Genomic DNA, 27,995 nt, shown 5'->3' on the forward strand with positions numbered 1-27,995 from the left:
TTACCGATAATTCTATTTCTCGGAGTCCGTAGTGGATGCTGGGCGCCCATCCCAAGTGCGGATTATCTGCAATACTGTACATAGTTATTGTTAACAAATTCGGGTTATATTGTTAAGGAGCCATCTTTAAGAGGCTCTTTCTGTTATCATACTGTTAACTGGGTTTAGATCACAAGTTGTACGGTGTGATTGGTGTGGCTGGTATGAGTCTTACCCGGGATTCAAATTGCCTCCCTTATTGTGTACGCTCGTCCGGGCACAGTACCTAACTGGAGTCTGGAGGAGGGTCATAGGGGGAGGAGCCAGTGCACACCACCTGATCTGGTAAAAGCTTTACTTTTTTGTGCCCTGTCTCCTGCGGAGCCGCTATTCCCCATGGTCCTTTCAGGAACCCCAGCATCCACTACGGACTCCGAGAAATAGAATTATCGGTAAGTAAATTCTTATTTTTAGCGAGTTCTAAAGGATTTATGCCTCTTTATTAAATGGGGCTCTTAGTTCCTTTATTTCTCTTCTACAACTGCAATTTTTGTATACATAATTATACCTTTTAAAGAAAGTAAATGGAATATGCCCAATGAAATGTTATTTCAACTGCAGGCGCAATTTCATTAAAGAATAAAAATCAACTTCCCACACGTCCAACAAAAAAGTAATTGTGAAACAGAACGCTACTGGCAGGTGTAAAGCGGCTGTCACTGGGGGACTGCAGTCTGGCTGTCATGCTGGGACCTTGCTTTCTTACATTTCTAACATAAATAGAACTTCCCAACATTGACTGACTGTACTGTTGACTAATTTCAACAACTAAACAATTGCACAAAGAACAAGTCAGCATGGAAATGGTACAGGTGCATGTTATTAATTGTTGTACTCGTTGGTTTTTAGACAAGCCTTTGCTCCGTAGCTCCAAGTTTCTGCCGGCAGGCTATTATTACAGAGATCAGTGGATGTCTGGGAGATCCATTGTCTGGCAGTTTGACAAGCCCTCCGATATCACAGACTGTTTACAAGGGAAAGTGGTGCATTTGTTTGGTGATTCTACAATAAGGCAATGGTTCGAATATCTCACAGAATTTGTGCCAGGTAATTTCCTTGTCCTGTTTTATTTTTTTTGTGTTCCTGCTGATACTACTGAAGTGAACAGCATAATAACCTTTACATTGTAGGGCAGTGATGGGTCTAAAATGAATATGTAAGCTAACAGAGCCTTGGCCCTCATTCCGAGTTGTTAGCTCGCTAGCTGCTTTTAGCAGCATTGCACACGCTAAGCCGCCGCCTACTGGGAGTGAATCTTCGCTTTGCAGAATTGCGAACGAAAGATTTGCATAATTGTGAATAGAAATTTCTTTGCAGTTTCTGAGTAGCTCGGGACTTACTCTGCCACTGCGATCAGTTCAGTCAGTTTCGTTCCTGGTTTGACGTCACAAACTCGCCCAGACACTACCCCGTTTCTCCAGACACTCCCGCGTTTTTCCCAGAAACGGCAGCGTTTTTTCGCACACGCCCAGAAAACGGCCAGTTTCCGCCCAGAAACACCCACTTCCTGTCAATCACAGTACGATCACCAGAACGATGAAAAATCCTCGTTATGCCGTGAGTAAAATATCTAACTTTTGTGTAAAATAACTAAGCGCATGCGCTCTGCGAACCTTGCGCAGTAAGCGACTAATTGCAATATAACGAAACTCGGCAACGAGTGAACAACTCGGAATGAGGGCCCTTGTTTCTGATAAAACCAGTAATATGAATGGCACCACAAGATCAGTGTGACGCTAAATGAAGTATGCTGCCGGTAATCCGTACCGATCTTAAATGCAGCCCTTGCTGAGCTCTTCTAATCTGCCTGCTCATGTTCCTTATGACAATGCCTATTCTATACCTTGTATAAAACACTCTAAAAGGTTAATGAACACAGTACGCAATTGGCGTATGGAATACCGTAAGAGTACGCACGTAGCGTAATGAACGCTTAGCCGTGGACGAGGCGCACGAGCGGCACGTTCGCTCACGGCTTAGAGCGTAAAGGCAAGCACGCTATAGGCTGCCGACTAACGTAATGATACGCTGTCAGCGTAGCGGACGCTTGGGACCACGAGGAGATCACAAGCGGCGCTGACGCTCACAGAGTTAAACCTTTATAACTATACCATAAACAATGTACTTATACTGTAAACCCTTGTGCAGTGATAAGGTGTAAATGCAACACAGTGTAACCTTGTTAGTCTAAAAGCTGTATGAGCGTATGTGACGCTCAGAGAACCCCTTAGCAATATAATAAACACTCAAATACCTGTCTAAGGGTCTAACGCCTTTTAAGGAAATGAATGAACGTTCAATTGCAAAAGAATAATACAATACAAGTTATACACTACCAAGATAACATAAAATACCTAACCGGATAACTACACATAAAATACAATAAAGATACAATTACATTTAAAAGAGGGGAAGGAGAGAGAGAATGGCATATAACATTAAATAAGAGACAATATGGTTGCAGAGAACTTACGCACCAGGGGAAACAATCGTATGCGCCTTTCTGGATATCCAGCTCCCGATTATCAGCAATGAGAACCGTTGAAGAGAGTAGAGAGCTGGCCCAGATCGGCTTGTCCTTTTATACACTTACACACAGTACAGTACAATGGTCCCTACATTCTTATTGTTCATTGGACACAGGAATTCGTCTTCGCATTATAACAAAAGGTCATAGGTTGGTTCATACAGGTGGGCTGTGACTATTTCAAACTGCTCAGGTGGGAGGGAAACTGGGTTTCCCGCCGCATGGGTAATAAAGTGCAAATATAGTAAATGTCCATAAACTTCTTATGTCCATAACTATACGCACGAGCGATTAATCCGCTTCAAACCAACACCGGAATATTGCTAATTATATTCTCTTCCGATGGATACTAAACACCACTGTGTAACCCCTGTCTGACCCTTCGTATCAAACAAAGAGGGATCTCTTTGTCTCTGAACATACTACATTAACTAAACTTTCAGATTCTATCAAAGGGACCATAATCTACAAAATACATTATATGACTAAAATATGTTACGATTGAGTCGCCCGCTAGACGCACATAAACTCTACCATAAATGCGCATACCGTGCGCCTGCGGGTGCACGCAACTGAGAGTATGCGCACGCACGGGAGGGCTCATGCACACGCAGCAGGCACTCGCATGAGGTGCATATATGGCAGTGTGTAGCGTGATATTTTTCTGACTTTGACAGTCCACCCTTTGGCAGTCACCAATAACTGCCACTTCCTAAAACATTTCAAAAAGAGAAAAATATATGTCATGTGTAAATACATTTCTATGGTTGGGTAGGGGAGGAGAGGAGAAGGTAGGAAAAGGGTATGACCTAGTGAGATAGCAGAAGCATGTGTGTATGTATCCATGTTTGGGGGGTCATGTATCATCGTGGCGTACGTGTTTTAAATCAAGCTTCGAGGTATTGCGAAGTATACATTTGAATTCCTTCTTATCCCGTGGTACGGGTCTGTGGATGGGCTGTCAAACTTTACCGAGCTCTTTTCGGCTTTTGGTTGCAACAAAATGGGGAGCACATTTTAGTTGATGATACATAAATAGGGGGATATGTGAGTGCTGATATCTGTGCCTATATTCCCTATCGACTATGTGTGTTATTACCTGAAGGTTGTAGAGATGAAGATAAAGAACAATTATGGTAAATGCAGTGATAAACTATGTGAGTTTAATATACATTTGCCGATTGAGGTCTTGTCTTGTCTTGTCTTGTCTCGATGTACATGTTGACTGTAGTCTCCTTGGGCTTTTGCCAAAGTGCGAGCAAAAGCTTTCTCAATGTCCATAGACTTACAAAAAGTGTTGGGCTAGCGTAAAATTTAAAGGTACTAGGGATATGGGGGTCTATGGCATAGTCCATCAGTTGTCTGTGTAAAAGGTTGTCAAATTCTTCTTCCAAGCGGATGTCTTTTTACCTTGGAGGAAAACAAAGGAGAAACAGGTGAAAGAAACGGACCGTGGAATCACATTTTCATCACAACATTGTCTCTATTGTTGGGTCATAAACCAAATCAGTCGTTGTTATTACAGTATCTTCACTTCTTAAACTCATCACTCGGGCGCTACGTTTACACTTTGTTAAAACCCGAACGCATCTAAATATCAGACCGACCAATATGATGACACCCAGAGTACACAAAATAAATTTCCCTACATCCATGATAATTCCTTGAGTCCATTCTCCTAAACCAGAGAACCAATTTCGTGGGTTCAACCATGACACCCAACTGGTCAGCTCATTACCCACAGCGGCAAGGGTGAGATTGTGTTTCCTTCGGAACTCCCATTTTAATTGCAAAATGTCATCCATCTTTTTGTCTATGACCTCGACCGGGTCCTCGGTGCTGTTTGTAATATATGTGCAGCACTTTATTCCATACTGAGTCGCTAGGGTAACACAATACCCGCCTGTCACAGCTGTGAGATAATTGAGAATCATCCTATGCTGAACCAGTTCTGTTTTATAAGCTTGGAGCTCCCTTCCGGTATACCTGAATGTGTCATCATACATTTCAGTGATATTGTCTAATAAATTTGCAAGCGCAGATATATATTTATAATTTATCTCTCCTCTGGCGGTACGAGTGATATCTAACGCGATTAGGAATTGAATCCCGGTGGATTCATGGATCAGGTCAGAGGCCGGATGCTCTGTTCTTTCTATCAGGTGGCGTTTAACGATGTGTTCGTAATGAGTGTGAGTATAAGGAGCTTGGGCACTGCAGTGAATATCCTTCATTTTAGTGTGGGATACAGTCATTACCTCAGGCAGTACTTTTCCAATGTAACATAACCCTTCTGAGTTTGGGGCAAGCCACTTATACGCCTTCCTCCCGCATATGAAATATGCATCATCGGGGAGAACATATGGGACGGAATAGGACATTACCATATTACACATTTTCCATATGAAATCTCCTAACCCTAATGGGCCCTACTCACTTGGCGATGTGCCGCCGAGGTGGCCGACGAGCGACCCGGCGGCGGGGGGGGCAGTGACGGGGGGAGTGAAGTTTCTTCACTCCCCCCGTCACCCGGCTGCATTGAAGTGCAGGCAAATATGGACGAGATCGTCCATATTGGCCTGCATGCACATCCGACGGGAGACCAGCGATGAACGAGCGCGGGGACGCGCATCGTTCATCGCTTAAGTCTCCACACTGAAAGATATGAACGAGTTCTCGTTCATTTATGAACGAGATCGTTCATATCTTTCAGAATATCGCCAAGTGTGTAGGGCCTTTAATTCTCCCATCTGTTTAGTACACGTATCAGTTTGTACGATATGTGCACAGTATCCTGGTGATACCTCTCCAACTCTCATGGTCCTACTTCCTAGGGTATACCTTTATCGGAAATATTTTCCGCTACCGGCTATGTGGCGTATAAGTTCTGTATCTGTAGGCATTCTATCGGCTCTGTATGAAAAGGTCATGGTTTGGTTATTCCATGACACTTCCCAATTTCCCGGCTTTCGGGGATTGGAAATGTTAAAACATACTAGGGATCTATCCACATGATATTGGTGGAGCTTCAAACTAGGAGGACTGGAGATATTAAACCTCCTGTCCACCGGCCTCCCACCACTTAGCTCAAGTACCTCCCCTATAGTTAAAGGGAAGGGCACTAATCCTGATTTGCTATGGCCTTGAGGTACTTGAGAGCATACCCAACAATCTGTCTGATTTAACACTTTACCCACTAAGGAGTGGTAGTCACTCAATGGATGCCGGTCCATGTTAATGTTAAAACTGGACTGACATTTCTTGATGCACCCATCCTCAACTACACTGTCACAGTGTCTACAGATACAGTTCTTTTCAGTTAACATTCCTTCACAATGTTTACAAATAACATGGCTGTTAGATCGTTTCCGGTACTCGCCTTTGCTCGGTGATTGTGTTGCTATTGGAAATTTACACCTCCGTCTTAGTCATCAGAAACCCTTCTGGATCCTTTCTCGACCTCACTGGTACTCTCACCGAAACAGACTGCTCTGGTCAACATCATGGTCAACAGGAAAATCCATATCACAGTCTCTTGGGGCAAGTCCATCTTACAGGAGGAGAAAAGGAGAAATTTGTAATGGGGGTACAGAAAAAAAAAAAAAACAGTTTGGGGGGGGGGGGGGGGGGGGAGAGAAACTTGTTACGATAATTAGTTCTCTAGTCTTGTTGTTCTTCTTGTTCTGCTGTCATCTCAAAGGTGCTGTCTCTCAGTCTTCCAACCGAACATTCTGGTGATACAATACTCCTTCCAAATCAGCGATCTCTCTGTAAGGAGCAAAAAAAATCTTGCATTACCATTTGTCTAACTGATGTGTGACATACCATCTTTAAAACATGAAAACATGAGTGAGAAGAGAGAAAACAAAAAAAAACAAAAGAGAGAGAGAACAATTCATATTCATATATATTACATAAACCAACAATAAACAACAACAGGAAAAAAACATTTTTTAAACATTTTAAAACATTGTCAGATCTGCCGTTCATCATAAGGCTGTCATATCTACATGTCCAATGGTATCCTTGCTCAGTCCCTCCCACCAGCACCTCCATACTCCACCCTTTGTATCTGGCCAGGATACATTGATGCGGATAGGTCATGCTGGGGTTTGGTAGACTTCTGCGAAGACCAAGTAGCTATGTAATGTTTGAGTCCTACCGATAACTGTCAGAGATGGGGAAAAAGAAAACATTTCACAGATACATTACAAATTTTACCCGGTCATTCCTGTGTCCTCAAGGAATGACCTCCCGATTTGTTAACAATAACCTCAGGCTTACCATCAATCCTAATGATCACCTTTTCCTGACTACATATCATTGGTGTGGCCCAAAATTCTTCCTATATGATCCCTGATTATAATTTGGTGTGTCATAACTTTGCTCATTTCTTTGTCTAGGGGGTCTGACTTTATGTGGGCTATTACAATTGCTGGCATAATGCCCTTCTCTTTTACAAAGATAACAAATCCTTGGCTTCCTCCATGTGCTAGTGGCCTGGGGTTTCGGTCGACTTGATGCCTCCTCTAGTGCTTGGATGCTCATTACCATCAACCGCTCTCCCTGTGCTTCCCTGGTTCTTTGGATATTACGGTCATGCTCGATAGCGGACTCTCTTAATGCAGCCACCGAGATACCTCTCCAGTGAGGTAGAGAGGTTTGTACCCTGATTCTTAGTGTATCTTTTAATCCGTCCATTAATACGGACACAGCTACCTCTCTGTGGTGTACATTAGTTTTAATGTCATCTATACCAGTGTACCTAGCCATATCCTGCAGAGCCCGGTGAAAATACTCTGGTGTGGATTCACCTTCTTTTTGTCTTATTGTAAAAATTTTATTCCACTTTACCACTGCAGGGAAATATACTCCTAACTGTAAGTTGATTCTCTTTACATTATCCTGATTATACTCGTCTGTTAGTGGTATTTCTTCATCTAGTTTACAGTCAGCGATAAATTTCACTGAGTCGACATCGGGGGGTAAACATGCCCTCAAAACTGTCCTCCTCCAATCTTTGTTATTTGGCTCTGCAGAATTTCCTAGCTCTCTAATATACTTTTGACATGCAATTAAGTCTTTCCTAGGGTCAGGAAATTCAGACAAAATTGTTCTTAATTCTGTTCGGGAAAAGGGGCAGTGCATGGCGATGTTCCTGACAGGAGTGACTCCTGAAGTGTCAGTTTTCCCATTTGGTACTGCAATTACCCTGACAGGATTAAGTCCAATAACGTCATTCTGAGTTGGTTCTACAATATGAGGTACATTTGTTTGTGCGTGATGTATAACACCATACGTACCTGTGGACACGACCTCACCTGACCCTCCGTTAGGGGGTTTGATTACTGCCTTTACCGATTTGGTCGCGTCCACCTGGATGTCTTGTAGGATGGCTTCTGGAAGAGGTACCGACATCGTGCTGGGCTCACTTTCTTGTTTGTAATCCTGAGGGAAGTTTAACATGGGGTGCAACTTGCATGGGTTAATAGTTGTACATTTAACAGTATTACAATTATCATCGTTACGTTTATTACAATTAGTCTTATCCTCTATAATACAGTTGCTAAGTGCCTGTTTATCATACCCCATCGTGCCATTCTCTGCAGCCATAATCCTCTCCATTGCCATGTCTCTCCTCCCAAGATGAGAGTCAGATATGTAAGTTAAATTTCTTTGCATTTCACTTTCCTGTTGCCATAACTGTAAACAATCATAATGTCTAATTCGTTGTTTCCAGGATTTTATGAGACAGATCCTTCGCCTTAAATTATGCAATACCTCTGAGTCAAAACTACCTATCCCAGGAAATGGTGCTTTATCCCCCACAGTCATTCGTGTCCATTCATCACAAAAGGTCTCAGTGTGGGGACCATACCTCCCCCACATTACTAACCGAGCAGACCCTCGGGGTCTGCGAGCCTCTTCAGTCTGAACCCTGACTGCTGAACGTCCCTGTGTTGTGCACTTGGCTGCCATTGTGGACCTTTTTTTTAACACAGAAAAACTTCCTAAAATGCACTAAACACAGAAGTCTACGGTGGAAGTTCTCCAAGCTCTACCACCAGCTTCTTCTGCTCCGAGTACAACGAATCCGCCCCTTTTTGCAGACCCACGTAATCGTTGCAGGCACTACCAGCGAAAATTCCTTATTTTTACACAAATCACACTTGCATGTGCTCCCTACAACACGCATGGGGGCAATTTAATATATGACCTCATATCATGTTGCGTTATTGGTCACACATACAACCGTGCGGTCCAATCGTACCACTTATAGACACTTGTTGCCTATAAATTGTAGGATCATTGGAGTCTCCCTACTGTGCTCCAAAACAGCCAGAGCGTAATACAACGAAAACTTTATCACACTCCGTCGCACGTTTTCACCTAGACCGTGCTCATCACGTACCGTGATTCACCAAGACTTACTTCACCAAGATTTACTTCACCAAGATTTCACCAAGACTTCACCAAGAGGAGTTCAATACACTCATACCGTTTTCAACCCACTATCATTCTATAGTTTTCTGATCAGAAAAATCATTTCCCGTAATCTGATAGCTCTCCCCAGAGGCATTACAGTAAAGTAAGGTATTTAAACTAAGTTTTGGAAACTGAAATCAATTTGTGCTATTATCGCGTGGCTATACTATACCGCCCCCACTAAAATAATGCTATTGTGCGATTTGAGTTTCGGTGGGCGTACCCAGACGCTCCGTTGCGTAATATACGCTCCGTGCGTCGACCCTTGCGTCGCGTACGCCCTGCCCTTGTAAGGACACGTGTACGCAGACCAAGTACGTTCACAGAAATACAATTAGCACGTTTATCAATGTAGATGATCTTTAACTGTAATCATCTACCGAGCACCACACAGGTCTCTCCTTGTATTTTAGGCAAAGCTGTGTGTGTGTTTACAAATTACCCCTTAATGTATTATTTTTACTCTTTAACTACCAATAGCAACAAATCTTTCTCAGCACATTATCAATTATGAAATGGCAACCAGGAGGATGAGATATGGACAAATATTACTAAGCAAGAAATACAGGTGTGTGTGCTTATGCGTACGTACGCAATACAGAAACTAAATAGGTTTTAAAAGACAATAACGTACTGTTCCTACCTCCCGGTTCCGGATTCCTTCAGCACTCCTTACTAAGCGAAGCAGACGCTTATCTGGTCAGCACTACGAGGAATATTACCTCCCGCCTTTTGCTGACCGATAATGTCTGCTGGAATTGCCTAGTGCAGATATGTGAAGAGCGGGCGAGTCCCCAATTGACTGCCTATTCTATACCTTGCATAAAACACTCTAAAAGGTTAATGAACACAGTACGCAATTGGCGTATGGAATACCGTAAGAGTACGCACGTAGCGTAATGAGCGCTTAGCCGTGGACGAGGCGCACGAGCGGCACGTTCGCTCACGGCTTAGAGCGTAAAGGCAAGCACGCTATAGGCTGCCGACTAACGTAATGATACGCTGTCAGCGTAGCGGACGCTTGGGACCACGAGGAGATCACAAGCGGCGCTGACGCTCACAGAGTTAAACCTTTATAACTATACCATAAACAATGTACTTATACTGTAAACCCTTGTGCAGTGATAAGGTGTAAATGCAACACAGTGTAACCTTGTTAGTCTAAAAGCTGTATGAGCGTATGTGACGCTCAGAGAACCCCTTAGCAATATAATAAACACTCAAATACCTGTCTAAGGGTCTAACGCCTTTTAAGGAAATGAATGAACGTTCAATTGCAAAAGAATAATACAATACAAGTTATACACTACCAAGATAACATAAAATACCTAACCGGATAACTACACATAAAATACAATAAAGATACAATTACATTTAAAAGAGGGGAAGGAGAGAGAGAATGGCATATAACATTAAATAAGAGACAATATGGTTGCAGAGAACTTACGCACCAGGGGAAACAATCGCATGCGCCTTTCTGGATATCCAGCTCCCGATTATCAGCAATGAGAACCGTTGAAGAGAGTAGAGAGCTGGCCCAGATCGGCTTGTCCTTTTATACACTTACACACAGTACAGTACAATGGTCCCTACATTCTTATTGTTCATTGGACACAGGAATTCGTCTTCGCATTATAACAAAAGGTCATAGGTTGGTTCATACAGGTGGGCTGTGACTATTTCAAACTGCTCAGGTGGGAGGGAAACTGGGTTTCCCGCCGCATGGGTAATAAAGTGCAAATATAGTAAATGTCCATAAACTTCTTATGTCCATAACTATACGCACGAGCGATTAATCCGCTTCAAACCAACACCGGAATATTGCTAATTATATTCTCTTCCGATGGATACTAAACACCACTGTGTAACCCCTGTCTGACCCTTCGTATCAAACAAAGAGGGATCTCTTTGTCTCTGAACATACTACATTAACTAAACTTTCAGATTCTATCAAAGGGACCATAATCTACAAAATACATTATATGACTAAAATATGTTACGATTGAGTCGCCCGCTAGACGCACATAAACTCTACCGTAAATGCGCATACCGTGCGCCTGCGGGTGCACGCAACTGAGAGTATGCGCACGCACGGGAGGGCTCATGCACACGCAGCAGGCACTCGCATGAGGTGCATATATGGCAGTGTGTAGCGTGATATTTTTCTGACTTTGACACTTAGTACAGAAGAAAAAGCCTTTCTTTTACCACTTGATGAATGCACATTTTAGCCGCTTAGAAATGGATTTCACTTTCACATTTAGGAGGATTGGGAGCATCAGTGAATACGTTTTTTAAGAGTACCAAATAAATTGAGTAGTAATTATGTGTTAATCATAAAATGATCAGTAAATAATTAATATGTTCAGTCTTGAAAATTATTATAGGACTAGTTGCTGATAATCTACCCGACTGCTTCCATGCATGTTACTATAATTGGAGGCTGTCAGAAGAATTTCAAAATGGTTTGAGCTTTGATTGAATTCAATTTGATGACCATGTGACACAATTGTCAATAGGCCTTGATTCATTTAAAAAAAAAAAAAATTGTATTCCCTGTTGGCATACAGTCTTTTTCCTAAATTTGTTTTAATTGATGTGTGAAATAGGAAACATAAGACAAATTGCATGTCACAAAATAATAAGGGGTAAGTGAAGTAAGGTGGGACATGATGTTAGAGGGGGTTCCCAAGTGAAGGTACATCACATATACATGTTACATTACATTTTTGTTTCTATTGTTTATTTAATTAGTTAAAAAGTGTTATAATATTTTATAACCTAGACCGTTCCTCATTTCTGTTAGATTTTCATTTCCAACTTCCTCTCACTAATCACTGAAAGTTTTTACCTTGTCATTATTAAAAAATAATACAGTAATGATAATACTTAACTTTAATATTAAATACTTGCAAAAATACAAGGATAACAAGTCATCTCTCAGATCTGTGAAGCCTATTCTGTGGTCTCTGGTGGCTTCTAATATTTTACATTGAGGCAAATCTATCACTTATTTATTGCTAATATTTGCTCTGTTCCATTAAAAAATAATGAATGTAAGCGGGCCAGGACCTATTTATCACAATCCGCATCTCAGATGCGGATGGGCTGTGATAAATACGACCAAATCCAGGCAGGTGAAAAAAAAATCTTTGATTATGCCGGCCATCAGGGACAACTGAATAACCCCCGGGGCATCAATTTACCCGCTAATTGAATTCACCCTAAAGCTGATTGGTTTCTGTGATTTGGTGTAAATCTTGCATTCAAATATAATTAATTTTTTTTAAAAGGCCTTTTTTTTTTTTTTTTTTTTGTACTAAGAACATTTTTAATTCTGGTAAAGAGAGAACAGTATTGCAGAAACAGAATATAAATTCCTGTACACTGCCCATGTACAGCTTGCAGAATCATGTATAGATGGCTAGTTACATATGGGCCATATGCAATTGCGGTCAAATTGCCGCAAATGTCGAAAAACGGGGCATTTTCAACAAAAAAACTGATTCGACAATGCAATACAGTACTTTTCGACAAAAAAACGGCCGTTTCAGATTCGACTTTTTGCAATTCGACATTTGTCAAATTCGACATGTCTGCAATGGTAAAAATGCGGCTTTTCGACAAAAGTATATTCAATTGAAGAATGTTGATTCGACAACAGTGCTTTTCGACAGTCATTTCGTCAATTTCAGTCCGTCTCATTTTGCTGGCGTGATCTAATAAAATTTTGTAAAAACATGTTTTTTGTTTTTTTTATTGCTAATAGCATATCTATTTTATATTAGAAGGGATAATCTACTTGGTTTGTCTATTTAGGAGCCACAAGTATTATTTAATATATATTTTTTAAAGAATATATATATTTTTTTTACGGACTAAAATACTATGGAGAGATCAGAGCATGTTTTTCAGTGGGAATGGGTTAAAAATCCTGAAAAAAAAATGCATGGGGTCCCCCCTCCTAAGCATAACCAGGCTCTTTGAGCCTGTCCTGGTTGTAAAAATACGGGGGAAAAAATGACTGGGGATCCCCCGTATTTTAACAACCAGCACCGGGCTCTGCGTCCGGTCCTGGTGCCAAAAATACGGGGGACAAAAGACGTAGGGGTCCCCCGTATTTTTCACACCAGCACCGGGCTCCACTAGCTAGAGAGATAATGCCACAGCCGGGGGACACTTTTATACCGGTCCCTGCGGCCGTGTCATTAAATTCCCAACTAGTCACCCCTGGCCGGGGTACCCTGGAGGAGTGGGACCCCTTAAATCAAGGGGTCCCCCCCCTCCAGCCGCCCAAGGGCCAGGGGTGAAGCCCGAAGCTGTCCCCCCATCTAAGGGCCCGCTGGTACCTGTAGTTCTACTGCAAAAAAAATAGCCAAATAAAAACAGTACACACACACCGTGATAGTATAACTTTATTACATACATGCACACCGACACACACATACTTACCTATGTTGACACGAGGCTCGGTCCTCTTCACCAGTAGAATCCACGGGGTACCTGTAAATAAAATTATACTCACAAGCAAGCCTGTGTAGATCTGTCCTCTTCAGAGTTTGTAATCCACGTACTTGGTAAAATAATAAAACGCATAACCCGATCCACGCACTGAAAGGGGTCCCATGTTTACACATGGGACCCCTTTCCCCGACTGCCGGGACCCCCCGTGACTGCTGTCAAAGAGGGTCCCTTCAGCCAATCAGGGAGCGCCACGTCATGGCACTCTCCTGATGGCTGTGCGCGTCTGAGCTGTCAGGCGGCGCATAGCACATAGGCGCTCCATTATATTCAATGGTGGGAACTTTGCGGTCAGCGGTTGGCCGCGAGTAACCTCAACCGCTGACGCAAAGTTCCCACCATTGGATACAATGGAGCGCCTATGTGCTACATCTCGAGTGCGCCGCCTGACAGCTCAGACGCGCACAGCCAATCAGGAGAGTGCCACGACGTGGCGCTCCCTCATTGGCTGAAAGGACCCTCTTTGACAGCAGTCACGGGGGGTCCCGGCAGTGGGGGAAAGGGGTCCTATGTGTAAACATGGGACCCCTTTCAGTGCGTGATTCAGGTTTTGCGTTTTATTATTTTGCCAAGTACGTGGATTACAAACTCTGAAGAGGACAGATAAACACAGGATTGTTTGTGAGTATAATTTTGTTTACAGGTACCCCGTGGATTCTACTGGTGAAGAGGACCGAGCCTCGTGTCAACATAGGTAAGTATGTGTGTGTGTCGGTGTGCATGTATGTAATAAAGTTATACTATCACGGTGTGTGTGTAATGTTTTTATTTGGGTATTATTATTTTTTGCAGTAGAACTACAGGTACCAGCGGGCCCGTTTCCCCCCCACATGCTAGTACTTGTGGTTCTCCAAGTACCAGCTTGCGGGGGAGGCTTGCTGGGACTTGTAGTTCTGCTACAAGAAAACAATATTCTTTTTTTTGACACTTGGCTATCAGCCTCCCATCAGCCGCCCTTAGATGGGGGGACAGCTTCGGGCTTCACCCCTGGCCCTTGGGTGGCTGGAGGGGGGGGACCCCCTTGATTTAAGGGGTCCCCACTCCTCCAGGGTACCTCGGCCTGGGGTGACTAGTTAGTGATTTAATGCCACGGCCGCAGGGACCGGTATAAAAGTGTCCCCCGGCTGTGGCATTATCTCTCTAGCTAGTGGATTATCTCTCGGCTGTGGCATTCTCTCTAGCTACCCCTACGTCTTGTCCCCCGTATTCTTTGCACCAGGACCGGACGCAGAGCTCGGTGCTGGTTGTTAAAATACGGAGGATCCCCAGTCATTCCCCCCCCCCCCCCCCCGTATTTTTACAACCAGGACCGGCTCAAAGAGCCCGAGGCTGGTTATGCTTAGGAGGGGGGACCCCACGCATTTTTTTTCAGGGTTTTTTAAACACTTTTGTGCCGTCCATGAAGTCAAATCCAGGACGCACACTATCGTCAATTGGTCCGTTTTTCGACAGCGGGACTGTCAAATCCGTTTTTTATTGAATATGTCGAATTCGGGTCCTGGCGGGAGGGTGTCTTACTGTCGAATTAAAATACGGTCGAATTCCAATTGCATATACCCCAAAATTGGTTTATCTGCCTGAATTGAAGAAAATTAATGAAAACATATTTACATTTGATCATAAAACTAAAAAGTAATTCAATTTTCTCTTCTATCCTAGAGCTTAAGCCATTTGACCTTGGGAGCCCTAAAAATGTTGGACCATTCTTATCCGTTGATGTGGATCATAATATAATGCTAAAATTCCGCTGCCATGGGCCTCCCATTCGCTTCTCAACAGTTTCCAGCAACGAGCTCCGCTATATAGCCAATGAACTGGATGGTATAGTTGGAGGACAAAACACTGTAATAGCCATAACCATCTGGTCTCACTTTAGCACCTTTCCAGTAGAGGTGTATATAAGACGCCTTAGGAATATACGAGCAGCTGTCCAACGCCTACTGGAGCGCAGTCCGAACACCGCCATTATCATCCGCTCTGCCAATGTCCAGGAGCTTGGGCCTGAAGTGAGTCTTTTCAATAGTGACTGGTTCTCATTACAACTTGACACTGTAATGAGGTCTATGTTTGCAGGACTTCACATACAAATTGTGGATGCCTGGGAGATGTCACTTGCTCATTATCTCCCCCATGCTCTTCACCCTGATCGTGTTATTGTAAAGAACCAGATAGATGAGTTTCTGTCATTTGTATGCCCCAACTGAGTGTCTGTTTGAGTTTATTGGTTACGTTTTATTTTTTTGGAAGAGATTTTCATTTGGCTATTGGTGTGGAAAGCCCACAAAACATGTCTAGTGTAGCACTTTATTAGTTGAATACTTATGACCATAAAGGTGAGGGAAGAGGCATTCATACACAGACAAAGTGTAAGTAAAGGGCAGCTCATGCAGACTAGCAAATAAGCACATATTAGGAAGTTTATCTTTTGCACATGCTAAAATGCTACAGGGCAAGCTAACACTGATTATGATAACTTGTAGTAATGATGGAACGCAAGAAAAGTCCATGATTTCTCAGCAGTAAGCCCATTTATTAAATTAGTAAAAAAAAAAAAAAACGGGTGTGGTATGGGCTGACCGATGGTCTCCTGACCGCCGGTCAGCATACCAACGCCGGGATCCCGGCGGGGACGGGCGAGTGCAGCAAGCCCCTTGCGGGCTCGGTGGTGACCCGTGAGCTCGGTGGCGACCCACGGTCGCCACGGGTTGTATTCCCACTCTATGGGTGTCGTGGACACCCACGGGTGGAAATAGTCCCTGTTGGTCAGCATGCCGACTGTCGGTATAGTGAGGGGACGGGATTTTGGGGGAGGTCATGTGAATACCACCCATAGTAAACATACCCCTTAATAACTCATGGTTTTCACAGTTTATTTGGCTTGGAGTGCATTGCAGAAGGGAACCGCTCGGTATTGTACAGAGGCAGCTCACAATCATTGCCCTTATACTTTCCCTGCTGAATGCACTCAAAACCAGTCATTGGTATTTAATATATCCCTGTAAATTATCCATTTTTAAAGACAAATTTAGTTTTACATGGTATTTAAAACAGATCCACTTTAAAATATATTTACAGTGGCTGGAAATATTAAATTTGTTATGTTAATGCTTTTTTGTTTCTTCCTTAAAATTTATAGATAAAAAATATATAGAGATATATATATATCTCCACCATATAACGGCACTCGGACACTTTCATTGTTTTAAAACAGGTTGTATTAACCACTCCTGGTCAAACATTTTTGTGGCAACAGCCCCTTCATCAGGACCACACCAACAATAAAAATATATGTTTTTTATTGTTTGTGTGGTCCTGACGAAGGAGGAGTTGCCACGAAAACATTTGACCAGGAGTGGTTAATACAACCTGTTTTGGAACACTGAAAGTCTGAGTGCCAGTGTATGGTGGTGGTAGATAAGTATTGCAATTGCCTGTACAATGCACCTGCGCAAGTTGTGGTTATTTGGAATGCCGGCAGACTTTGGAGATATATGTATTTATATATTTTATTTATATATTTCTTTTGGGTACCCCCTTGTGTGTGTGTGTGTGTGTGTGTGTGTGTGTGTGTGTGTGTGTGTGTGTGTGTGTGTGTGTAATATAAATAAATATATATATAACAGCGAGTAAGTCATCACCCAAGACGGAGCATACACAGGGATCAACCCTGTGGAGAGAGACACCGACTTGCTGTTACAGCCTGCTAGGTCTGCACGGTATCGGGATTACAAACCGGAAGACGTGAGCAGGGACGTGGAGGTTGCCGAGCTGGTGACATAGAAGCTGGAGCCCTAAGAGGAGGAGATTCGAGACTATCTCTGTTGTTGATCCCTGTGTAATTTAAAAAAAAAAAAAAAATGTTATTACACCATCTGTGCTCCCTTTATTTCTGTTACTATAGTGATATCCATCACCCTTGGGGAAGGGTGAAGAAGGGAGCAGCGATGGTGGGAGACGTGTGAACTAGATATGACATATGGATTTTATGCTTTTTTTAAATTGCGCATGGACTTTTGTGTGGGTGTGTGTGTGTATGTATGTATGTATATGTGTGTATGTATGTATATATATGTATGTATGTGTATATATATATATATATATATATATATATATATATATATAATAGATGAGGAAAGAGGTGGCACTCAAACAGACGTCTTAAGCAGGTAACAACGTGGTCAGTTTAATCCGACATGTTTCGGGGTAATCACCCCGTCCTGCTTAAGACGTCTGTTTGAGTGCCGCCTCTTTCCTCATCTGTATCCAGAGGTATTTGCCTCTAGGAGGGCACCGCAGCATCTATAATCGCTAAGAGTGAGTGCCGGGCACACAGAGAGTATATATATATATATATATATATATATATATATATATATTTTATTTAATATATTACACACGAGGGGGTACCCAAAAGAAACAGGAATGGTTAATTCATTATTTATTTGTACATTTTGAAACTTTCCATGTTACATACAATATATGTATAATATATTGGGAGCAAAAGGTAAATACTGTGCCACTCGTGAAACCAGCATCAATCAAAGAATCCGACTAATGTGTAACGACACTCCCAAACTACAGGGCGTCTGCTGACCCCCAAATATACAGGGATGGTAAATCCCTGAAACAAGTAGAGCTAGCGAAAAAGGGGTGGGGGTGTAGCGACCAACAGTGTCTATAATAAAGTGATATACCAGTATAAAAATATAACAAGTAATTTATTAACAATATTCTAAAAAAAACAATTGATATACAAATCTCTTTGGGACAAGAAACATACACAAAAATGAATAAATATAAATCTAATTAAAGTGCTGACTATTTGTAAAAAGGAGGTATGAAGAGACCCCTGATGAAGTCTGTGTGAAGAAACGTGTTGGGAAATCTGTAGTGACCTCTTATCCAGATAAGATACCTCCTTTTTACAAATATTCAGCACTTTACTTAGATTTATATTTATTTATTTTTGTGTATGTGTCTTGTCCCATTTTTTTTAAAGAGATTTGTATATCAATTGTTTTTTTAGAATATTGCTAATAAATTACTTGTTATATTTATATACTGGTATATCACTTTACTATAGACACCGTTGGTCGCTACACCTCCACCCCTATATATATATATATATATATATATGTATGTATGTGTGTATATATATATATATATATATATATATATATATATATAATACACACACTTCTCTTACGTCCTAGAGGATGCTGGGGACTCCGTAAGGACCATGGGGTATAGACGGGCTCCACAGGAGACATGGGCACTACAAAGAACTTTAGATGGGTGTGCACTGGCTCCTCCCTCTATGCCCCTCCTCCAGACCTCAGTTAGATCCTGTGCCCAGAGGAGACTGGGTGCATTACAGGGGAGCTCTCCTGAGTTTCTCTGAAAAAGAATTTTGTTAGATTTTTTTATTTTCAGGGAGCACTGCTGGCAACAGGCTCCCTGCATCGTGGGACTGAGGGGAGAGAAGCAGACCTACTTAAATGATAGGCTCTGCTTCTTAGGCTACTGGACACCATTAGCTCCAGAGGGTCGGAACGCAGGTCTCACCCTTGCCGTTCGTCCCGGAGCCGCGCCACCGTCCTCCTCACAGAGCCGGAAGATGGAAGCCGGGTGAGTATAAGAAGAAAGAAGACTTCACAGGCGGCAGAAGACTTCAGATCTTCTCTGAGGTAACGCTGCGCGCCATTGCTCCCACACACAACACACACAGCGGGCACTGATGGGTGCAGGGCGCAGGGGGGGGCGCCCTGGGCAGCAATATTAAACCTCTAGGGACTGGCTACCAAGTATATAGGCTGCGGAGGCAGTATATATTATAATCCCCCGCCAGTATTGTAATTTTGAGCTGGACCGAAGCCCGCCGCTGAGGGAGCGGAGCTTGATCCTCCAGCACTAACCAGCGCCATTTTCTCCACAGCACACTGCAGAGAAGCTGGCTCCCCGGACTCTCCCCTGCTGAACACGGTGACAGAGGGCAAAAAAGAGGGGGGGCACTTTTAATTGGCAGTGAGTGTATAGAGATATATTTATATAAAAGCGCTGTTTATCTGGGAAGTTGGTTTCCAGTGTCAGTTGGCTCTGGGTGTGTGCTGGCATACACTCTCTCTCTGTCTCTCTAAGGGGCCTTATTGGGGAACTGTCTCCATATAGATATATCCCTGAGTGTGTGGGGGTGTCGGTACGTGTGTCGGCATGTCTGAAGCGGAAGGCTCATCTAAGGAGGAGGTGCAGCAGCTGAAGCGGAAGGCTCATCTAAGGAGGAGGTGCAGCAGATGATTGTGGTGTCTCCGTCGGCAACGCCGACACCTGATTGGTTGGACATGTGGAATGTTTTAAATGCAAATGTGGCTTTGTTACATAAGAGATTAGACAAAGCAGAGTCCAGGGATAATACAGGGAGTCAATCAATGGCTTTAACGGTGTCACAGGGCCCTTCAGGGTCTCAAAAACGTCCCCTATCCCAAATAGCAGACACTGATACCGACACGGATTCTGACTCCAGTGTCGACTACGATGATGCGAGATTACACCCAAGGGTGGCCAAGAGTATTCATTATATGATTATTGCAATAACAGATGTTTTGCATATCACAGATGACCCCTCTGTCCCTGACAAGAGGGTACACATGTTTAAAGAAAAGAAACCTGAGGTAACTTTTCCCCCATCCCATGAGGAGAACGAGTTATTTGAAAAGGCTTGGGAAACTCCAGACAAGAAGCTTCAGATTCCCAAAAGAATTCTTATGGCGTATCCTTTCCCTGCGCAGGACAGGTTATGGTGGGAATCCTCACCCAGGGTGGATAAGGCGTTAACACACTTGTCCAAAAAGGTGGCGCTTCCGTCTCCAGACACGGCAGCCCTCAAGGATCCTGCTGATCGCAGACAGGAAACTACCTTAAAATCAATTTATACACATACGGGGGCCTTGCTCAGACCGGCAATAGCGTCGGCTTGGGTTTGTAGCGCTGTAGCAGCTTGGACTGATACCTTGTCAACTGACATTGAAACCCTAGATAGGGATACCATTTTATTGACCTTAGGTCACATAAAAGACGCAGTCTTATATATGAGAGACGCTCAGAGAGACATTGGTCTGCTAGGTTCGAGAGCCAACGCCATGGCAATTTCTGCTAGGCGAGCTCTGTGGACCCGCCAATGGACGGGTGATGCCGACTCAAAGAAACATATGAAAGTTTTACCTTAAAAAGGTGAGGATTTATTTGGGGAAGGTCTCGAAAGACCTGGTTTCCACAGCTACCGCGGGTAAATCTACCTTTTTACCTTATGTTTCTCCACAGCAAAAGAAAACGCTGCAATATGAGATGCAGTCCTTTCGGTTGCATAAGTCCAGAAGAGGTCGGGGCTCTTCCTTCCTCGTCGGAGGTAAGGGTAGAGGGAAAAAACTGCCTGCTACGGCTAGTCCCAGGAGCAGAAATCCTCCCCGGCTTCTACTAAATCCACCGCATGACGCTGGGGATCCACTGAGGGAGTCCGCGCCGGTGGGGGCACGTCTTCGACTCTTCAGCCACGTCTGGGTTCAGTCAAACGTGGATCCTTGGGCAATGGAAATTGTATCCCAGGGTTACAAGCTGGAATTCGAAGACGTGCCTCCTCGCCGGTTTTTCAAATCGGCCTTACCAGCTTCGTCCCCAGACAGGGGGATAGTTTTAGCTGCAATTCAAAAACTGTGTCAACAACAAGTGGTTGTCGAGGTTCCCCTAGTTCAACAGGGGAAGGGGTACTATTCAACCCTATTTGTGGTCCCGAAACCGGATGGTTCGGTCAGACCCATTCTAAATTTAAAATCCCTAAACCTGTACTTAAAAAAGTTCAAATTCAAGATGGAATCGCTCAGGGCGGTTATCTCCAGCTTGGAAGGGGGGGATTTTATGGTGTCACTAGACATAAAGGATGCTTACCTTCATGTCCCCATATATCCCCCTCATCAGGCGTACCTGAGATTCGCTGTACAGGACTGTCATTACCAGTTTCAGACATTACCGTTTGGGCTTTCCACGGCCCCGAGGATTTTCACCAAGGTAATGGCGGAAATGATGGTGCTCCTGCGCCGGCAGGGAGTCACAATTATCCCGTACTTGGACGATCTCCTGATTAAAAGCAAGATCGAGAGATCAGTTGCTGAAAAGCGTGTCGCTCTCCCTGAGCGTGCTGCAGCAGCATGGCTGGATTCTAAATCTACCAAAGTCACAGTTGGTTCTAACGACTCGGCTATCTTTCTTGGCCATGATTCTGGACACGGAACAAAAGAGGGTTTTTCTCCCAGTGGAAAAAGCCCAGGAACTCCAGAACATGGTCAGAAACCTGTTAAAACCGAAAAGAGTGTCAGTCCATCAATGCACTCGAGTACTGGGGAAAATGATGGCGACCTACGAGGCCATCCCCTTCTGCAGGTTTCATGCAAGGACGTTTCAGTGGGACCTTCTGGACAAGTGGTCCGTGTCCCATCTTCAAATTCAGCAGAAAATAAGTTTATCCCCCAGGGCCAGGGTGTCTCTCCTGTGGTGGCTGCAGAGTGCTCACCTTCTAGAAGGTCGCAGGTTCGGCATTCAAGACTGGGTTCTGGTGACCACGGACGCGAGCCTCCGAGGATGGGGAGCAGTCACACAAGGAAGAAACTTTCAGGGGATATGGTCAAGCCAGGAGGCTTGTCTACACATCAATGTACTGGAATTAAGGGCCATATACAACGGCCTACGTCAAGCGGAGAATCTTCTTCGCGACCTACCGGTTCTGATTCAATCAGACAACGTCACAGCCGTGGCTCATGTAAACCGCCAAGGCGGGACAAGGAGCAGAGTGGCAATGGCGGAAGCCACCAGGATTCTTTGCTGGGCGGAAAGTCACGTAAGCGCTCTGTCAGCTGTCTTCATTCCGGGTGTGGACAACTGGGAAGCAGACTTCCTCAGCAGACACGATCTCCATCCAGGAAAGTGGGGACTTCATCAAGAAGTTTTTGCAGAGATAACAAGTCGTTGGGGACTTCCTCAAATAGACATGATGGCGTCACGCCTCAACAAGAAGCTTCGGAGGTATTGTGCCAGGTCAAGGGACCCTCGGGCAGTAGCAGTGGACGCCCTGGTGACACCGTGGGTGTTTCAGTCGGTCTGTGTTCCCTCCTCTTCCACTCATCTCAAAGATATTGAGAATCATAAGACGAAAAAGAGTGCAGACAATACTCATTGTCCCAGATTGGCCTCGAAGGGCCTGGTATTCAGATCTTCAGGAAATGCTCACAGAAGATCCGTGGCCTCTTCCCCTCAGAGAGGACCTGTTGCAACAGGGGCCCTGCGTGTTCCAAGACTTACCGCGGTTACGTTTGACGGCATGGCGGTTGAACACCGAATCCTAGCTGGGAAAGGCATTCCGGAAGAAGTCATCCCTACTCTGATAAAGGCTAGGAAGGAGGTGACGGCGAAACATTATCACTGTATCTGGAGAAAGTATGTATCTTGGTGTAAATCTAAGAATGCTCCTACGGAAGATTTCCATCTGGGCCGTTTTCTCCACTTTCTGCAGACAGGAGTGGATATGGGCCTTAAATTAGGCTCCATTAAGGTACAGATTTTGGCCCTATCAATTTTCTTTCAGAAGGAATTGGCTCCCAGACTCTTTTGTAAAGGGAGTGCTGCACATACAGCCTCCTTTTGTGCCTCCAGTGGCACCATGGGACCTTAATGTGGTGTTACAGTTCCTAAAATCTCACTGGTTTGAGCCCCTTCAAACAGTGGAATTAAAATTTCTCACTTGGAAGGTGGTCATGTTGTTGGCCTTGGCGTCTGCAAGGCGGGTGTCTGAATTGGCGCTTTGTCTCACAAAAGCCCCTATCTGATTTTCCATGTGGATAGAGCAGAGTTGAGGACTCGTCCTCAATTTTTGCCTAAGGTGGTTTCATTGTTTCATATGAACCAACCTATTGTGGTGCCGGTGGCTACGAGTGACTTGGAGGATTCCAAGTCCCTGGATGTAGTCAGGACCTTAAAAATTTACGTAGCCAGGACGGCTCGGGTTAGGAAAACAGAGGCACTGTTTGTCCTGTATGCAGCCAACAAGGTTGGCGCTCCTGCTTCTAAGCAGACTATTGCTCGCTGGATATGTAACACGATTCAGCAGGCTCATTCTACGGCTGGATTGCCGTTTCCAAATTCGGTAAAGGGCCATTCCACTAGGAAGGTGGGCTCTTCTTGGGCGGCTGCCCGAGGCGTCTCGGCATTACAGCTTTGCCGAGCGGCGACTTGGTCGGGTTCAAACACTTTTGCTAAATTCTACAAGTTTGATACCTTGGCTGAGGAGGACCTCATGTTTGCTCAATCGGTGCTGCAGAGTCATCCGCACTCTCCCGCCCGGTCTGAAGCTTTGGTATAATCCCCATGGTCCTTACGGAGTCCCCAGCATCCTCTAGGACGTAAGAGAAAATAAGATTTTAAACCTACCGGTAAATCTTTTTCTCCTAGTCTGTAGATGATGCTGGGCGCCCGTCCCAGTGCGGACATATTTCTGCAAGACTTGTATATAGTTATTGCTTACATAAGGGTTAAGATCAGTCTTTAGCTGATGCTGTTTTGTTCATACTGTTAACTGGTTGCGTATATTCCAGGTTATACGGTGTGGATGGTGTGGGTTGGTATGAATCTTGCCCTTAGATTAACAAAAATCCTTTCCTCGTACTGTCCGTCTCCTCTGGGCACAGTTTCTCTAACTGGGGTCTGGAGGAGGGGCATAGAGGGAGGAGCCAGTGCACACCCATCTAAAGTTCTCTGTAGTGCCCATGTCTCCTGCGGAGCCCATCTATACCACATGGTCCTTACGGAGTCCCCAGCATCCTCTACGGACTAGGAGAAAAAGATTTACCGGTAGGTTTAAAATCTTAGATCGATATATATATATATATATATATATATATATATATTCTCCAACAAATATAAAACCACAGCACTCACCACCCCAGAAGCGGGGTGCAGTGTGTGCACTCGCCACTCATAGGGTGGGGTGCATGTAGCCCATGGCCTCCTACTTAAAAATATACAAACAGAAAGTTCAGCACTCACCATAGAAAGTTCACTTATTTTTACAACATCCATCAATAAATGATGGGGGTTTAGTTAGTGAATTGGCCAATGCACGGAAGCCTGCAACTGCTCGCCAAGGTACCCCATCTTCATGCAGGTCCTACACTATCACAGAGTCTCAAAAATTAAAACCTAGCAACTGTATCACACATAATATAACTGCAAATATGCCTACTTGGTTTAATGTGTACCTGCCAAATACTCCATGACTAACTAAACCCCCATCATTTATTTATTGATGTTGTGAAAATAAGTGAGCTTGCTTTGGTGAGTGCTGAAGTGTGTGTGTGTGTGTGTGTGTGTGTGTGTGTGTGTGTGTGTGTGTATATGTGTATATAAATTATTTATTTTTTTATAAAAAAGGTTAATGATGCACACCCACGTTTATATTTACCACTTTTGTTTCTGTTTGTAGCATTACTGATAGAATTACAAAAACCCCACATTTGCACTTTTAATTAGCATAACAATTTGTGTGTTGCCTGGTAGGCATTGACAATATTTGTATTGTGCAAATAGAAGTTGGGAAATATTTATGAAACCTGGTGCATGGGCAAAAGGGTCACCCTAGTGTGACACTTGGGGGCTGATTCAGTTGTTTTTGCGACCTCTGCTGGGCGTTTTTTGCAATGGGCATCCTTCGGAGCTATTCAATTGTTGCTCTGAACAGACACCCATTGCTGTCAGCTCCTGGTTTAACCGCGCACAGCATCTGAACTCATCTAAAAAACCTGAATGGGCTTCCAAAGTCTAGTTTGGGAGCCCAAACTACAGACTTAAAATTTTTTATTTCAAAATGTGTTCAAATGTGTTAACACATTTATTCTCGCACCACCGGGCGAAAAAAAGTGTCTGCCGCTACTAATGGATGTCTATCAGAGCAACAATTGAATAGCTCCGATAGATGCCCATTCCTTCAGATGGCCAGCAGGTGGCGCGCACAACAATTGAATTGGCCCATTGGTGTCCATTCCCAAGCTTTATAAAATCTAATTGGTTACATTGCCTCACAAAAGTATTTTCCTGTGTACCATATTTTATTTCCACAATTTGAGAAAATGTTGGAAAAATAAAATGAGTTATGTTTTTCATGCTGGTTCATATATATATTTGTGTTTGTGCACAGGATGGTTTAGCATTATTTTAGTTTTTAATGTGTTTAGAGTGTTCTGGTAATGTATTAAGTGATCAAATGAAATAAAGTGTTTTTATATTTTTAGTTTTTGTCACCTTTTTAGTATTATTATAATCATTTAGAACATTAAACTTTTGTTATATACAAAGTCATATACAGATTTTATCTCAGCACTACAAAAGTATCAGGACTCTTTACTTCCTCAGACCACTCTTACATAAGTGACTGCAGTACTTTTCTATCACATGCCCCCACTTAGGTTCTCAGAAATGCTGTTTACCCCTCACACATAGGCAGCTACCTTCCTACTGGGAATAATAATTCACTCCCCAACGCTTCTGCTGTATCTGAGCAGCTGTACATTACTCAGATCCATGCTGGTGGAAGACGTAACCTAACTGTCCCAGAGTTTTTATGTATGCCCACTGATACCTGCATTACTTGTTTTTTATTTATTTTTTATTGCATCTGCATTCTTAAAACATAATGCATTTTAAATGTAATAAAAAAAAAAAAAATGTGGATTACAGTTGAGAGACACGTCTGAAACGTGAAATGGTCAAATATGATATGTGGAAATGAAGGAGTAATTTGCAGAAGTGAAAAACATGCCTTCCATGGAGTATATGTCATTGTCTGTATTCTTGGGCAAAATCACTAATGTATTTCAAGGAATCCTATGGCTTTCTGGGACAAATTAGCATTGTCTGTTGGGGTGCATAATTTAGTGAACTTGTGATCGGAACAGATAGAGGTGTTCTTTACCACTGCATTTCCTGTACACACCATTCTTAAGAAAAAAAAAAGTTTTGCAAGACAAAATTCCTTGAATGAAAATAAAGGGGTTACTGGGAAGTGCATTTTGAGGACAAGTCAAATGTCCAAGTCCTTATGTGAAGGCTGTAGATCCTTTTTCTCACTACAATTTTATTAAATTTTTGGAGATGGTGTAAAAAAAACTTAGATCCATACTTTCAATAGAGTACCATTGGATCCACATGCCACTCTTCACATAACAAAGGCCCTATATTATGAACAATGTAAGAAGAACTTTTAAAAAACCTGTAAGTGATACATACTAAAGACTGTCCGATATCACCACACTCTTGTGATAAGTTTACATAGTAACTTGAGAGTAGTTTCTTCTTAGGAAACAAGTGTTTTTTTATTAAAGGGAATAGACCTATAAAGGCTGCATCTCCTTCATGTCAGTAGCTGGCACTTTGTGGTGTGCTAGGAAGGCATTGAAACAGTGGAGGTCTCAGCCAACTGCCCTGGTTCACCTATTAGTAGAGCCAGCCCTGCCTACTGTATATCAGAATTAGATTTATTGGCCAGGTGTACTCATGTACACTAGGAATTTTTTGCGGCACAGTGCATCGCCAAGCAGCAACTTGAAGGGGGAAGACATAGCATAAGAAGGGGTGAAAACGTAGCATACATTACAAACATTACACGTATGAGTTCATACTGCACATTGCATCTGTACGATAGACTCAACATATTATACATATTAGACTTTTTATATATTGTTCAGCTGGTGGACAGCTAGTGGGAGGAAGCTTTTTAATGGATCTGATCGACTTCGCGAGAATGGACCTGTAGCATCTGCCTGATGGAAGCGGTTCAAACAGTTTGTGACCTGGGTGCTGCATATCTACCACAATTTTCTCTGCTCGCCTCCTGACCCTTGACTGGTTTAATTCCTGGACGGGAGGGAGATCAGCCCCAACGATCTTTTCAGCTGTCCTCACCACCCTTTTCAGCCTCTGTCTGTCACTCTCATTGGCAGCTTCATACCAGACTGTGATCGAGGAACATAGGACCAATTCTACGATCGCTGTATATAAGATGAGCAGCAGCTTCTGCGGGATGTTGAATTTCCTGAGTTGCCTCCGAAAGAACATCCGCTGTTGAGCCTTCTTTACGACATTTGAGGTCTCTGGAAATTTTTGACGCTAGGAATCTGAAGGAGTCGACCCACAAAACCACGGTGTCGGCTATTACGCGTGGCTGCATGGCATTGGGTTTCCCAACATGGCATATGTTTTGCATTAATGACCTTTTAATGTTTTAATTACTGTTTGCAAAATGTAGTTCAGCGGACAGTTACTAAAACTGCATGTGAATTTAGTCCTCAAGTGATTTACTGTAAGAATGTTCTACGTGATGCATCAAGAG

General features: G+C 43.4%; 2 protein-coding genes across 6 annotated transcripts in view; both read left to right on the top strand.

Moving 5' to 3' along the window:
- Positions 1-27,753, top strand: part of NXPE3 (neurexophilin and PC-esterase domain family member 3) — a 44,078-nt gene extending 16,325 nt beyond the window's left edge. For 4 of the 5 annotated variants that reach the window (XM_063953600.1, XM_063953601.1, XM_063953602.1 and 1 more), the window contains 2 exons: positions 889-1,086; positions 15,233-16,678. In XM_063953600.1, coding sequence (XP_063809670.1) covers positions 889-1,086; positions 15,233-15,777 — 743 coding nt within the window. In that variant the 3' untranslated portion in view covers positions 15,778-16,678. Of the gene's footprint in view, positions 1-888; positions 1,087-15,232; positions 16,679-27,606 lie in introns of those variants that run through there. The other variant, XM_063953604.1, reaches the window with a different exon arrangement.
- On the top strand, positions 18,862-25,898 carry LOC135026146 (uncharacterized). Its single transcript, XM_063953599.1, has 2 exons — positions 18,862-19,816; positions 19,855-25,898. The coding sequence occupies exon 2, from the start codon at positions 21,837-21,839 to the stop codon at positions 23,286-23,288; it is 1,452 nt and encodes a 483-aa protein (XP_063809669.1). The 5' UTR covers positions 18,862-19,816; positions 19,855-21,836; the 3' UTR covers positions 23,289-25,898.
- Positions 27,754-27,995: the final 242 nt, after the last annotated feature.

This window comes from Pseudophryne corroboree, chromosome 2 (genome assembly GCF_028390025.1).
Source record: "Pseudophryne corroboree isolate aPseCor3 chromosome 2, aPseCor3.hap2, whole genome shotgun sequence".
In the NCBI taxonomy this organism is placed as follows: Eukaryota; Metazoa; Chordata; class Amphibia; order Anura; family Myobatrachidae; genus Pseudophryne; species Pseudophryne corroboree.

What these genes read in the sequence shown, in the direction of transcription:
- LOC135026146 (XM_063953599.1), top strand. Translation starts at nt 21,837, where the DNA reads ATGATTCTGGACACGGAACAAAAGAGGGTTTTTCTCCCAGTGGAAAAA.